Raw genomic sequence first — 13,714 nt, 5'->3', positions numbered from 1 at the left:
TAAATTAGTTTTTTCCCCCTAATGAACTGTTGAAAGATGTTTCTGCTGTTTCAGTGCTTTGCCTGTAGGGCTGCTTTGTTGCCAGCCTCAACTTGTCCCATGTATTATCTTACCTGCAGGAAATTCTAAAACTGGATTAAAAAGTGCTAAATGATGACATGAGCCTATTTTGAATGCACAAATTACTTTCTGGTTGCAGTTCCCATGAACTGCATGAGTTATGGGAATCAAATATCCGTTTTGAACCAGATAGAAAATATTGGGCAATAAATATGCAAATACCAAAAATACGTTATCTGGTCAATTTGAAAATATAACAGGTAACAGTCCATTAAGTGACTTGTTTTTTTTTCTCTCTTTTCACCACTTGGAAAATGTGCATAAAAATAATCTGACAAATATTTAAAATGTTTTAGCAGAGCTGCACCATCCAATCAGCCAGAAATTAAAACTCAGTGATCTGCAAATCAATTGCTGGAAAATCTGAATTCTTGAACCATCAGCATCAAAACTAGAAACTTTGTTTCTTCAGTTGGGAAACACATCAATCAGGAACTGTATTTGAGTTTAATAAAAATCTGTCACAAATTATGGAGAAATGCCTGGGTCTAAAGTGTGTAATTCATTCATTGTTTTCTCCCATGTAAAACTGCTACCTCTGCCTTATTGTTGTTCTTTAAAAACCTTAATAATAGGGGTGAAACGTTACAGAAGAAAAAGCTTGATTGGTTCATTTTTGTGTTTTAGTTAGCATAAAACTTCAGTATAAATCTGAACTTCACCTCTGACTTCATTTTTCTCTCTTTTCAAACTAGCACAATTCATTTTAAAATATGTTCTGTCGTTCTACCCTTATTAGTATTGATGATGACTTTTTATTACTGTTCAACAGTATGCTTTGTGTATTTGGAGAAAAAAAATAAGTTCTTGAGTTATCTATTGAGAGACAATTTTCTGTTTTTACAGGATTAGTGTGAGACGGATAATAATCGCAAATATTAAAGCAGTGCCTGGATCTTGCGTGTCAGTAACTTGTATCAATTTTAGCAGTGGGAGCTTCCTCCCTTGCCCTCCCTTACAACAGAAATAACACCTATAAAACCAGAGCTTGTCCCATCCGTGGTGACATCCCTGTGATAGTTTGCAAATAATGTGCAATTTCCTTTTGGAGAAGGTGGGACTCCCAGGGCTGTTCTGGCTCTAACCCTGGAGCTGAGATCACTTCGGCCCAGATGCAGCACTTCTTTTGTCTTTGTTTGAACAAGTTGCCGTCAACTGTGGAAATTGTATCTGATTATTATGATCCATCTCTGGCACAATGGAAGCACATGAATGGAGTTGTGTAACGTAGGAGACTGATTAGACAGATTTCCCCCTGCCTGCATGTTGCTCATTAACATCACAGATGTTATGTATTAGCTTTATGCGCTCCCTCCTGATAAAACTAATCTACTCTGAATGGGACTTTAGAGTGTGTAAAAATCTAATATCACATCAGTGTGCTTAGTTTTTTTTTTTTTTTTTTACCTCCAGGAGGTGTTAACATCAACATATCACTCGCCGTAAATGTGCTGAAAGTGAACGGATCTGTTGTGTGGTGTGTTTAGTGTGTGCAGGTGGAGCTGACATTGCCAAGCCAGTTATGGCTGCTTGTAAAAAAAGAAAAGGCTGTTTAACATCGGAGAGAGCCGGAGGTGAGAGGAGTGTGTGTGCACGTGTGGGCGTTTTTGTGGATAAATGCAGGGGAGTGTGAGAATGATGCATGGAGGAGGTGAGAAGTGAGGCTTTGAGAAAAATGTATGAAGAGATTGATTTGAAAAAAGAAACTTTTCTTCGTTGTGTCAGTACCAGACTGCTCTGTGTTCCTCTTTGGCGACCTTCCTGCTTAACCATCTGTTCTTAGGTCAGTCTATTAATTTCAGAGCCAAGCAGAAAACATCCACATGCACTAAAATAGTAAATAAAAAGTTAGCTTTCTTAATTGAATATACATTTGTTAGAAGCTCAATGAAGAACATAAATTTTTCATTTATTCATTTAAGAAAGAAAAACTTGTTATGTAGAACCTTTGCACATAGAGTGATGCATTGTATTTATTTCTGATAATTATGGTCATCTAAATGATTAAACACTTAAAATCGGGTTTATCTGAAAATTGTACTCTAATATCAATAAAATTTCATTCTAACACAACAGTTGTAGTTGATGTCCTGGATAAGTCTGCGTTCAGGTCATGAAACGATGTATTTGGTCTCAATCCAAATCTGGTGAATACACTCCCATAGTTTTATAAGAGCTTTGACTTCATAAGACTTTTTCATTCCACTTAATTTTCTATTGAACTTCTTTGTATACAGCCAGCTTCTAAAGGAATAACAATTTGTACCTTACCATTCGGAGGGTGTGAAAAACTCTCTGCTGGACAAAAAGCAAGTCAGAAATCTTAAGTATTCAGATTTTTTAGGGCCGCATATTATCAAGAAAGCTTTAAATTTCACTATTATTTTTTGAATATTGTGATGTCTATTTAATTTCTGATTCGTCCCAGTTCTCCTCACTCTTCTTTTACTTTTCCATAAGCAAAGTGACCCGAACCTCCTACTTGACCTTCTTTATCAAGGTCTGAGTCAGGTGTCAGCAAAGAAAAAAAACTGCAAAAGTTTGTCTACATAGTTTAATAGTCAATAGAGTTTGAATGCGTGGGACTCAAAATGTTATAGTCTACCAAAAATGTATTAAGTTATGGAGCTGTTAAATCTGCACTTCAAAAATATAACTGCGCAGTGATTCTACATAAAATATTAGTTGAAATAAACTGCCTTTTTGACAACTAGAAATGCTCCCACAAGTCTAATTTTGAATAATTAAATTTCCAGGTTTGTGAAAATGTCATATTGGGCTGATTGGCAGAAAAATACCCAACAATTATGATAATGCATGAACTATTTAAATCAGTTATACAGCAAAGTGCCAAACATGCACTGTTTACAGTTTTCCCAGTAGCAAGTATTAATTATGATGGAGTAACAAGCACAAGCTGTCTCCTGTGAACCATTTCAAAGCTACATTTTCCTGAGAACCACATTCTGAAAACACACAATCCCCAAAACACCCCAGTGAGCCATGCAATATGCATGCACACTGGTGCGAAACATAATGTTCTGTTTCATTTTTTTGATGCTAAGAAATTACATATCACTAACCTAGTAAAATTTGTTTGTTCAGGATATTGCTCTGCCTGTACAAAACAGGACTGCTCTTTAATCTATTTAGGACTTTTATAAATCCTCGTTCTCCCCAGAGTGCAGCTCAGAATCAATAGGTGGCTCTTGCTGTTAATTTGGTAGATTTTGTTTTGGGATGATGGCGAAATCAGAACAGGTATAAAACAGCATGAACAGTTTTGTTAATATACATTGCATATACAATTGATGCATCGGTGATAATTATTGTCAGGAGGTAAATTTGCTGTTGCTGAGAGATGTATCAGTCATAACTGCAATTATTTTAGGCATGGTTCATTATTTTGTTGACAGGTGTTTTTTCTTTCTTTTTTTTTTGTTATGTGGTCACTCGAGGCACAAATACTTTCTTTATTTTGCTTGACACTAACCTGGTTGTGACTCCTGGGCCTTCTTTGTTCTCTTTACTTTACTTAACGTATTTTGCCCAACCCTCTCTGTTTTCACTATGTTCATTTGCCCGTTGGCACTCAATCTTATCTTCTGACTCAATCACTTGGCCAGGAGGCGCTGAACACACCAACCGTTGTGCTCTCTCAATAAAATAAAGAAGCCTTGCACCTTACAGAGAGCTTCTGTGTGGGCTTTGTGCGCCGTGTTCAAGGACATTTCACCTCAAAAGCATATTTATTTTTTATATTTTTTCTTAGCAGTACCTTGCTTTCAACCGAAGTCATTTATTCCAAGAAAAAAGACAATAAATAAAAGGTTCAGGCTTAATGCACTTATAAAATATTGTATTTTGGTAGATTTTAATCAATGTATTAGTGAAAGGTATGGAAGTATCTTCAGTACATTTTAAATACATTTGTAAAATTCTATTTAAAAATATAGCTGCATGTTAGGTTTGTCTATTTTGTAACAAAATACAATTTTATGGCTTATTATTAAACCATAATACTCTACTGCTAATAGGCATTGATTTCTTAGGGTAAGCAAGTTTAGCTTGCTATCAAGTGTGACTTTAACACAAAAGTGTTAAAGCTAGGTACAGCCGTTTTCAGTTTATTTTAATAAGGTGCCATGTAAACATTTTTCTTGTCATCTGTAGTTGTGATGTTCATTGGTAAAATGTGCCTAAAGGCTTACAGGTTCAGGCTGCTAGCATGTTTTAGCTTTGTGTTAGCACTGTGGCTAATCTAGCTGTCGCTACAAACTGAATTTCTTGCTTCAAAACAGAAACTTTCTCAGCTCATCTTTTCCTATGTAGATATATAGATTTTTTCTTATATAATCACTGTAAACATATCAGCTGTGTTGTTCTCTGATGGATGCCAGACATAACCACTGCCATTGACTGAACCAGCATGTTTAATTAAACTCTAAACACAAATTTGTTTATTTAATACTTATCAAAATGTATTTTCATAATGTCATTGTAAAAAACTTTTATTTAAATGCAATACTGAAACTAAGACGAACTTCTGTCAATAAAAGAAGGCGTTCTTTTAATTCTTTAGCTTCATATTTTAGATAATAGCAACATGACAGCAGGCTATTGGGAAATAACAAGTTTACTTCTTTTAAAGAAGCTATGGATGTATGTTTGCAAGATGGAGTGCCTGCATCAAAGAGAGCATTTTGGTGCTTTTCTGGCCTCGTACATTGAGGTGCTCCAAGTGTGAAATACATCAGTAATACAGTATGTGAAGTAATTTTTGCGACCCATCATTCTGGAAAGGGGTCATAAATACGTTAACCAAACAATTTATAGTCAACCCTTGATAGTAAGAACGATTATTCACAAGTAGAAAACATTCATGACACCTGCCAGTCTTCCTGGAAATGGATGTCAGGAAGTTCATTCCAAGGTCAGACAGGGAAGTGTTCAAAGAAATTATAAAAAATAATGTTTCTGAGTTTGTTAGATGTTACAATTCTTTGTAGTCTTGAAAGAATGTTAAAATGAACTTATTTTTTAAAAAAAAAAAGACAGAACGGCTTGCTAATTTACATCTGAACAAGTGAAAAAGACATGTGGAACAATGTTCTCTGGAAAGACCTAACCAAAATGGAGATGCTTGATAATAACAGCCACAGCAAGACAACTGGCAAACACAAGCCTGAGCATATCAGTGCAAACACCTTTCACCAGCTGTCAAGCATGGTGGAGGGCTGATGAGTTTGTTTTACTGGACTGATACAGAACTGTGGTATCTTGCATTAAAGGAGATGATGGTGAATGTTTCAGTACACAAAATAAATTTAGAGTCAAATGTGAGGCCATCTGTCCGACAGCTGAAATGTAGCCAACACTGTAACAAGACAATGATTCCGAGCACAGCCGCAAGTCAGAAAGAAAATCATTGTTGACCAAAACAATTGAAGTATTGTAATGGTCCAAAGTCTTACGTTATTGTGTGCTCATACAACAATGAACTGAAGAAACAGTGCAAATAAGAACTTCCCAAAATTACTTTATTAACAAAGGAATTAAGAGATTCATCAGAGAAAGTCTGTTTTTGAAGTTATGACTCATAAAGGTGGCTCTGGCCTTTATGAGCATCTTTATATGATATGATTTAATGCATTTCTGTGCGACTGTCTGATACTATAAAGGCTCATTTTTCAAAAATATATAATAAAAAATGTGCTTGAAGGTTTTCAGTGAAATACCGAAACTATTCCTTTTTGTTTCACAGTTTTCAAACTGCTAAACATTCATTTCTCAGAATGACCTAATTTCCAATCAATCTGCTCATTAGTTGGGAAAATTAAGAGGATTGAGTTCCAATTAGGAAGTCGTCAGCATGTTTTGTTGTTTCACCATGTGCAGCTGCGAACCCGTTTACAGCCAGTTAATCCTGATAGCAGTTTATCTTATCTTCGAATTGTTGATAAAGCACACTTGGCAGACTGTGCTGTGTGAAGGTGCAGCTCTGTTTCTGGATGGTGGTGGGGACTTGTCTTCATCACTGGTGGAGCCAAGGAAATGACATCATATCCCTGCAGGGGTTTAAAGCGCAGCTCTGACAGGACTGTCATGACAAAAGAGTTCCCCCGAAACATCATGGTACACCGAGGACAGGAAGAAAATTTCCCTGAGGCTGTGTTTTCTTAGTTCCTGTAGTTCTGTCTCTCGCTTCTAGTCCATCAACCGCATTCTGGCATTTGAAATTCCATTCTTGAATGTGTCTTCTCTGCTTCTGAATATAGGGCATGGGGGTTGGAGGCAGAAAGTTCTCCAAATTAGTACTCATTCACTGAGTGGAAGACGCATCATTGTGTTGGTAAGATCCAGCACCACAGCTTCACATCTCTATTTCACTTGTAGATTTTCGTCCTACACTTGGACTTGCACATTAGTTTTTTTGTTCGAGTCTTACTTGATATGTATGTATGCGCTCTTTGACGCTCTCTTCTGGGCGTTGACAATTGAAAATAAATTAACATTCCTGGGCTTTATTTTTGTCTTCTCTAAGCCTGTTGAGAAAACTTGGAGGCAAACCCACAAGGTCAGGTCGTACTCACAGCCTGTCAATCCTCCTCAGTGACCCCACCGCCCCATTTCTTTCTCCCCCTTCCATTCTTTGCCTTCTTTGCCAGTCGCCCCCCTCAGCTCTCACAGCTATTTAGTCCCTTCCGTCTTCGAAACTCCCACACTCGCCTCTGTCTCCCCCATCTCTCTTTCAACGGACGCCTCTCCAGCTTGTGTGAGGCAGACGCAAGTTTGTCAAAGGAGTCTCGCATTCATTCAGGCGGCTGCTGCAGCCAGCCCTGTATTTCATGTTAAGACATGTGGGCCGTCTCCTCTTGTCCATTTGTTTTAATTATCCTTTAATTGCTCGCTGTCCATTTTTAAATGCTTGTTTATTATTTCTATCAGGCTGATGTGAAAAATTTGCTGTGGACTGTGATTTTCTCCATTATCTTAACTGATGATTGATCTCTCTCCTTGGGTTTGTCAGGAATGTTTGTGAATCATTTTTCATTTCATTGGTGGGGCTTTCGTCCTTTTCTTCAGACAGATAGACTGCTAATGGAAGGAAAACCTTGGGGAATATGATGTGTGTTTTTAAGGAAGGGGATCTTAATGCACAGATCAAAATGAATGTCCCTTATCTGTAGTGTGCTGGTGTGCATTGCAAGTGGGGACTCATGAAAAATAGTCACACTGTATGTCACAGTAGATGATATTTATAAATCTGCAATAACTGCATCTTTCTTTACAACTTTAAATCATTCTGAACCTGTCAGGTTTCAGCATCGGTTTTAGGATGATCATAATGAGCATGAATGAATCTCAGACAGAAATCACTGTTTAGATGCACCTACACTTGATTAGCTACCATGTCGTCAAACATTTTAGATAATATAGGAAGATTAGATATAGGCCTGTAAATTATTACGTCATCCAGATTGACAGGATATTTCTTAAGTAAAGATGTATCGCACAACTCTAGCTATAATTAAAATCTACCACCAGCTTCACCCATCAGTCAACAGTATTTGAAATTTGATTTGCATGAAGGAAATCCTGTAATTGTGACGTTTTTATTGAACACGTTTATGTGGGGAACACTAACTGCAGTTTGTATATGTTTACTCACTCTTCTTAAATTGTACTCTTTGCATCTCAAATTGTAAACATCTATATTGCATTAATGCATCAGATTTATGATATATTAGTCAATAAAATATTGCAACCATGTAGTCCTTCACAATTGCAATTTTGCACATGCTAATATTTCAATGATGACGTAAGTTGAATTTCTAACTGATTTATTCCTTGAGTTCAGATAGAGGTTATAACTGAGATGCTTTCTGATGGTTTCAAAACTACTACTTTCATCAAAGCGCAAAACATTTTTTTCTCTCAAAAAAGCTGAATTAGTCATAATTGAAAGAGGCAGGTCAGACCTTAAAGACAACCGGAAATAGAGTGATTGTGCATCTACAGATGATCATTATGCAGAAATGCTGGCCCTGTGTCAACCTCAGTTTTTAGGCTGCAGGGCGGCTCAGTGCAGACGATTTTTCTGTATCTGAAAGGGTTAACTGTGACTCATTTACTTTTTAAAATAATGTTCTGCTCGGAAGCATTGAGGCCCTCATCTACCAAATTACGTCAACTCCCCTCGTTCCCTGATGTGAAATTATGATGCGTCTGTCGGCGCTCGTGTAAAGCATCTTCATGTTAATCGCCTAATCCGTTTATCTCAAGTCTGGACCGATTCAGTGCAGAAATCCCTCCAAACAAAACAGAGTTTTTTTTCTTTTTTTTTATAGAAGATGAACATGGCTGTGTCCTCCACCAGCTTAAGGGAGAGAGGGGAAATGTTACTCAGCAGGGCGACAGCTGATCAGGAGAAAGAACCCTGGGGTGAAGAGGGCAAGCCTTCATCTTCAAGACTGAGCAGGATCTCACCCCTGAGTGTCTGGAGGGGCTTTGGAGGGGGTTCAGTAGGTCCAGCCAACCAGAAGGGCAGGGGCACGCCCCTTGACCAGCAGTCCCCAACAGTCTCCAGTGCTCTTCTGTCAGCGACCATTATAGTTATGCCACAGACTAAAACCTCATATTTGGAAGATTATTAAGTGGCTGCAGAAGTCTGGTTTGTCTCTGGAGAGTAGTTGCTCTCTTCATTATTGAACCCGTAGAAGCTGTGTTGGTAAACTGAGGGCTGCGAGCTGCATCAGTAGACATGGACTCAGACTTCCCATACAGGAGAGCGAGCCTGCTCCTCTTTGTTCTTATCTGATTTGCTTCGGCGCCACTGCCAGATAAACAACTGCAAGAAAAATAAAAGCGCAATTCCCATAAACCCACCTAAGATTGGCTGATAAATTTTAAGTTGACTGCATGTGCGTTTCCTTGGCTCAGAGTTTGCAGCTCAATAGTTCGGTCAGGGTGACCTCAAGTAAAAATAAATATTTTCAAGCTTCGACAGGCTGCTTGGAGAACCGGGAAGCTTTTATTCCACCTCTACCAGGTTCTGGTCACGTATTTAAAATGACTAATATTTGCTTGAATAATGTCTGAGTATGCTAATGTGGAAGCTCTCCCATGTTTTGTGGGGTTTTTATGTTGCCAAAAATATCTAGGTGTATTAGCGAGGCCCAGAGAGTGATCAGCGCTGACTGCTCTGCTGCTCATATTTTGGGTTCATTATAAAATAATCATGGCAGATGAAAGGTGGCTCAGAGGGAGAAACATTCAGCAAAAGGGAACATTTACTCTCTTCTACATGAAGACAAGTAGCAAGTGACCTATGGGAGGATGTATTACTTAGAGATGCACCAATTAGACATTTTGTGACCAACTTCATTCAAATTATGAATCTCTGAATTTTTTTTAGCTTTTTGTGAATGGCTATTATTTATGTTGGGAGCAGAGGTAATATGAGACTGTAATGTAAGATTTAAGATTTTTTAGTTTTAAATTTAAAAGTTTAAACGGGCTTTACTGTCTTATATTAACGGGTTGCACAGTCACTCAACATCACGTCAACACCAAAGTGTGGTCTCAGCACAGTGGGTGGTGTTCAATACGGCACATTCAGTAATTAGAAACAGATAGGATTTTTAGGTTTCCATTTGATCCGGTGTCGATCAAGAAGAAAATTTGTCTGTTTCGATTCACTGCCCAACTTCTCGGTACATCTGTGCTATTATTGCATAAAGAATCACAAACACACCAGACTAAATACGTTCTTTGTTTTTTTTTTTCTTTTTGTTATTATGGAGTTTGGGGACGTGATTCCAGCCAGGATATGCATTAACTTTGCTAACTATGTATATATTCAAGCACTCATAAATAAGTATGTCTGCGTGAGTGTGCGTGTGTGTACGTGTGTGTGCGTGTGTGTGCGTGTGTGTGCGTGTGTGTGCGTGTGTGAGTGAGTCTGTGAGCTTTCAGATGTGACACACAACACATCCTACCCCGGTGTTTGACTTTGGTAAGCAGCTTATCTGTCTTGTGTGTTAGTCTGTCTCGGGCTCTAACCTTTCGCTTCTTTAGCAGACAAAGGACCGTTTTTGCCGGCCCTTGATAAGGCAGGAAACAAAAGTAGCTCTCAAAACCGCCTCGTCTGTAATGGCGTCCTGTATTAATGTGTTGCCAGAGCGACATGCTTTCTCCTGCGGTGATCTGGCAGCAAATGTAGAAGGTTAAGCACAGAGACATAGAAAAATAATGAAGAGTAAACAGTTGGTTACAATGGTACAGTGCTGAATAAGTGCTCAAGTGTGTTATGTGCTTTGCTCTTATGTTGGCATCCTTATAAACGTGGTGAGAAAAACACGTTAGATTTGGAAGAACTTGAACTCTAAACATATCCTCGTTTGAGCAAACCTTCTTTTCAACATTGGTATTAATCATGATGTTCAAATATTTGCTGTTATTTTTTTTAAATGCAACCCACTGATGAATTCTTGAGTCTTCCAAATGTTGAATTGCCAGCACTAAAGTCACTCTAATGTTAACCATTCAGTCACTAAATTTTTCCACAATTTTCTCTTTTTTCTTTGTTTACTTTTAGACATAAAGATGCTCGTCAATATTTCTCCAAGACCTACTGATCGCTGAAGTTTTACCAGCTCTCCATCCTCTGACTGCGACATTTTGAAACGCTGTTATCAGCCCATCAGTCATCCGGATCGTTTGCTAACTGCGACACGATGGCCTCTGCACTGTGGAGGTGTCCAGTGCTTCGCTGCCTTCTGCTCCTTTTTCTGTGCTTTCACTGTACACAAGGTAAGTTCTCAGAAGGTGGAATTAATACAGTTCCAGGCAACCTTTGGAAAAGCATGTTAGTATTCAACACATTATAAATGTGTGGAATTCATTAGTGAAAATTGTGGTAAGCTGTTTTTGAGAAGTGAAGAGCAGGCGGATAGGTTGCCAAGGTCTTCTTTGAGCTTAACCTTGAAGTTTGAAAATGTTTTTCTCGACCAGGCACAAACCAGGATGAAAATCACATGGTCTGATAACCTTGAGTGAAAATGCCATACTTTCACAGTAATTACCCCAAGACTATAAAGCTGAAATATGTAACATTGTCTAATTGATTTTATTTAAAACAGAAAAGCAACAAAATTTTATTTTTATTAAATAACACAGCATATTAATTATTACAGTTTAGTACCATTTAGTCATTGTTTGATTTAGGTAAATATTCTCAGGCAGAAATTTAGCTTTAAAACACAGTTTACAACAGCCTATTGTGCAGAGTATTATATAATTTTGTTATTCTGCTCTTAAAACCAGTGGTGGTTTCTGCAACTGCCCATGTAGACCAATCAATGTTTGAGAAAAAGATATAGTATTTAAATTTTAAGAAAGTGGTAATTGTATTTATTATTTTTTTATGTCAGTACATATATAGATGTGGCATTTTAAGGTTAGCATATCTGCTTGGAGCAGTATCTATGTCTGGAAATCTCTGACTGTTAGCAGTGAGTAATTTCTTTAATATCCCATAAACAATAATACATGTTGAAACAGTTGTTAAAGTCACCTTTATAGTTTTTTTAAATTAAATACCACAACATATTGTGCTGACAATTTAGGTCCATATCACATTGATAAATGGTATTGCTCCTTTAGTTCCCAAAACTTGGTTTTCTGTTTTTCTGTCACAGTTTTTTTTACTGTAATCAGGGAGAAAACTGTGGAAGTCTTCTTTCAGCCACCTGACCAGTTGTGGGCAGCAGTAACAGGGGCAAGGGTAACACTGCGTTGGTCTATTCTACATGTAGCCAGGAAAAACCCCACTTTGCCTTTTTTTCCGAAATGATCTGAAACCACAGGAATGGCATGATGGAAGATTTGTTCAGTTTTTAAACTTTGGTATAGTTTTGTAACAGAACTGCCTAGATATTTTCTGGCTTCTTATGAATTTTAAAAAATGTCTTTTCTTTAGCGGTGGCACTTGAAACTGCTGTCATTCTCCGCCCGTAAAGTCTGAAAAATGACACCTTTTCTGCTCCACAAGATTCATTATAGATTATGTGAGTGTACTTTGATGAACCAGATTCTCAAAGAACTTATGCATTTTTTATTCTCACCTTTATAAAATTGATCTGAGGCACCCAGCGAACATGGAACTCTCAAAAGTCGTGCACAAGAGCAAAGGACTTGTTATAAATCTCAAATGAAACCTTAAAACCGCTTTCTTTTCTTTTCAGCTTTTTATTTCAGCTTCTTCTCACTTCCTTTGCTTTTGATTAGCACTTTTGGCCGTAATAACAAGTGTTGTGACAAAACACACCCATCAGTTACACGCCCGTCACCACGGCTGATGGTTGGTGTGTCTGAATTAATGATGATCGTTTCCGTCTTTCCCTTTCAGACCCTTTTGTACGGTGAGACAAAGTAACCTGAAATCACATAGTTGCGTGCCAAACATTTATTACAGATACATGTTGAAGAACTTTTTTGTTAGGGGATTCTTTTTCAATTTGGGATTTGCATTATTTCTCCCTCTTGTTCTGTGATAGCTTTCTTTTCCAGTTTCATTTTAGATCTGGCTCTAGTAGACAATTTGTTAACAATGGCAGGCTGCTACAGAGGACCTTATTCCAGCTGTCTCTCTAGCAGTAATGCAGCTTCTTGTTTTGTTAGATTAGGTAAAATGGAAGAAGGGCTTGCTGAGGTTCTTGAAGAATAGACCCCTGATTTGGCCTGGCTTGGAAACTGAGTTGAATAGTCTTGTTGAATTTCTTTAAGAGGAACACTGCTTTGGTATGCAGAAAGGGCAGGTTTTGGGTTTCAAGTTGATGTGAAGGCTCTCAGGCCCAAGAATGCATATTTGCCAATCCGTCAATAAAGGAGTGTGTGTGTATGAGTGTGTGAGTCCATCTGAAAACAATATCCAATTCTATCCACATGCCACTCACCTTCAGCCCGGCCAGCCCTGAGGGCCTGCATCCTGCCGCTTATGATCTATGTTTCCATCAGCGTCCCTGCAATGCAAACTCTACCTGATAATTACCTCCTGTCCCTCACCAGGAGAGGGTATAATCAGGTTATGATTTTCACCTAAAACACTCCAGCCTTACTTTGAAATACTCACTGACATACCTAGAAAAAACAAAAAAGAAAAAAAAAACGGTTTTCTCTCAGTTAGCTTTCTCTTATGGTGGTGAGAAGGAACAGCAGTTTATCATCTGTTTTGATAAACTGCGAATGAAATGCAGAAAAACTAAATTAAACTAAGTAGTTGAGATTTTTGACTATGGAGACCAAAATGTCTCCAGAGACAGACAAAAATGTGGCCAACAATTATTTTTCTTGAAGTAAACAAATTAATTGATTTCAAAAGGCACAAAATAGCTTTTTTCCTCCAGTGCTTATTTCAGAAATACGAGAGAGGAAAAAAAGGGCCGTTTGGACAGTCTGGTAGATCACTGGTAACTTGTTGACAGCTTATAACAGATTTTTGTGACCAGCCAACTTTTTTAAAATTTGTTTTCTTTCTCCAGCCTTTACTTCCTTTCCAGCCAAAAAAAAGCAAGTTTCTTTTTGGGTTTTT

The 13,714-nt window shown here is 37.8% G+C and overlaps 1 protein-coding gene across 9 annotated transcripts in view; it reads left to right on the top strand.

Annotated features, from left to right (window-relative positions):
• Window positions 1-13,714, top strand: part of LOC129361792 (adhesion G protein-coupled receptor L2-like) — a 124,599-nt gene that overhangs the window by 19,092 nt on the left and 91,793 nt on the right. For 8 of the 9 annotated variants that reach the window (XM_055032895.1, XM_055032893.1, XM_055032900.1 and 5 more), the window contains exon 2: window positions 10,721-10,935. In XM_055032895.1, coding sequence (XP_054888870.1) covers window positions 10,860-10,935 — 76 coding nt within the window. In that variant the 5' untranslated portion in view covers window positions 10,721-10,859. Of the gene's footprint in view, window positions 1-6,398; window positions 6,473-10,720; window positions 10,936-13,714 lie in introns of all 9 variants that reach the window. The other variant, XM_055032892.1, reaches the window with a different exon arrangement.

The sequence above is a fragment of the Poeciliopsis prolifica genome, unplaced genomic scaffold (genome assembly GCF_027474105.1).
Source record: "Poeciliopsis prolifica strain line A6 unplaced genomic scaffold, Auburn_PproV2 SCAFFOLD008, whole genome shotgun sequence".
Lineage (NCBI taxonomy): Eukaryota > Metazoa > Chordata > Actinopteri > Cyprinodontiformes > Poeciliidae > Poeciliopsis > Poeciliopsis prolifica.
Note: the sequence above shows the minus strand (reverse complement) of the source record. Positions and strands in the feature narration are given on the sequence as shown.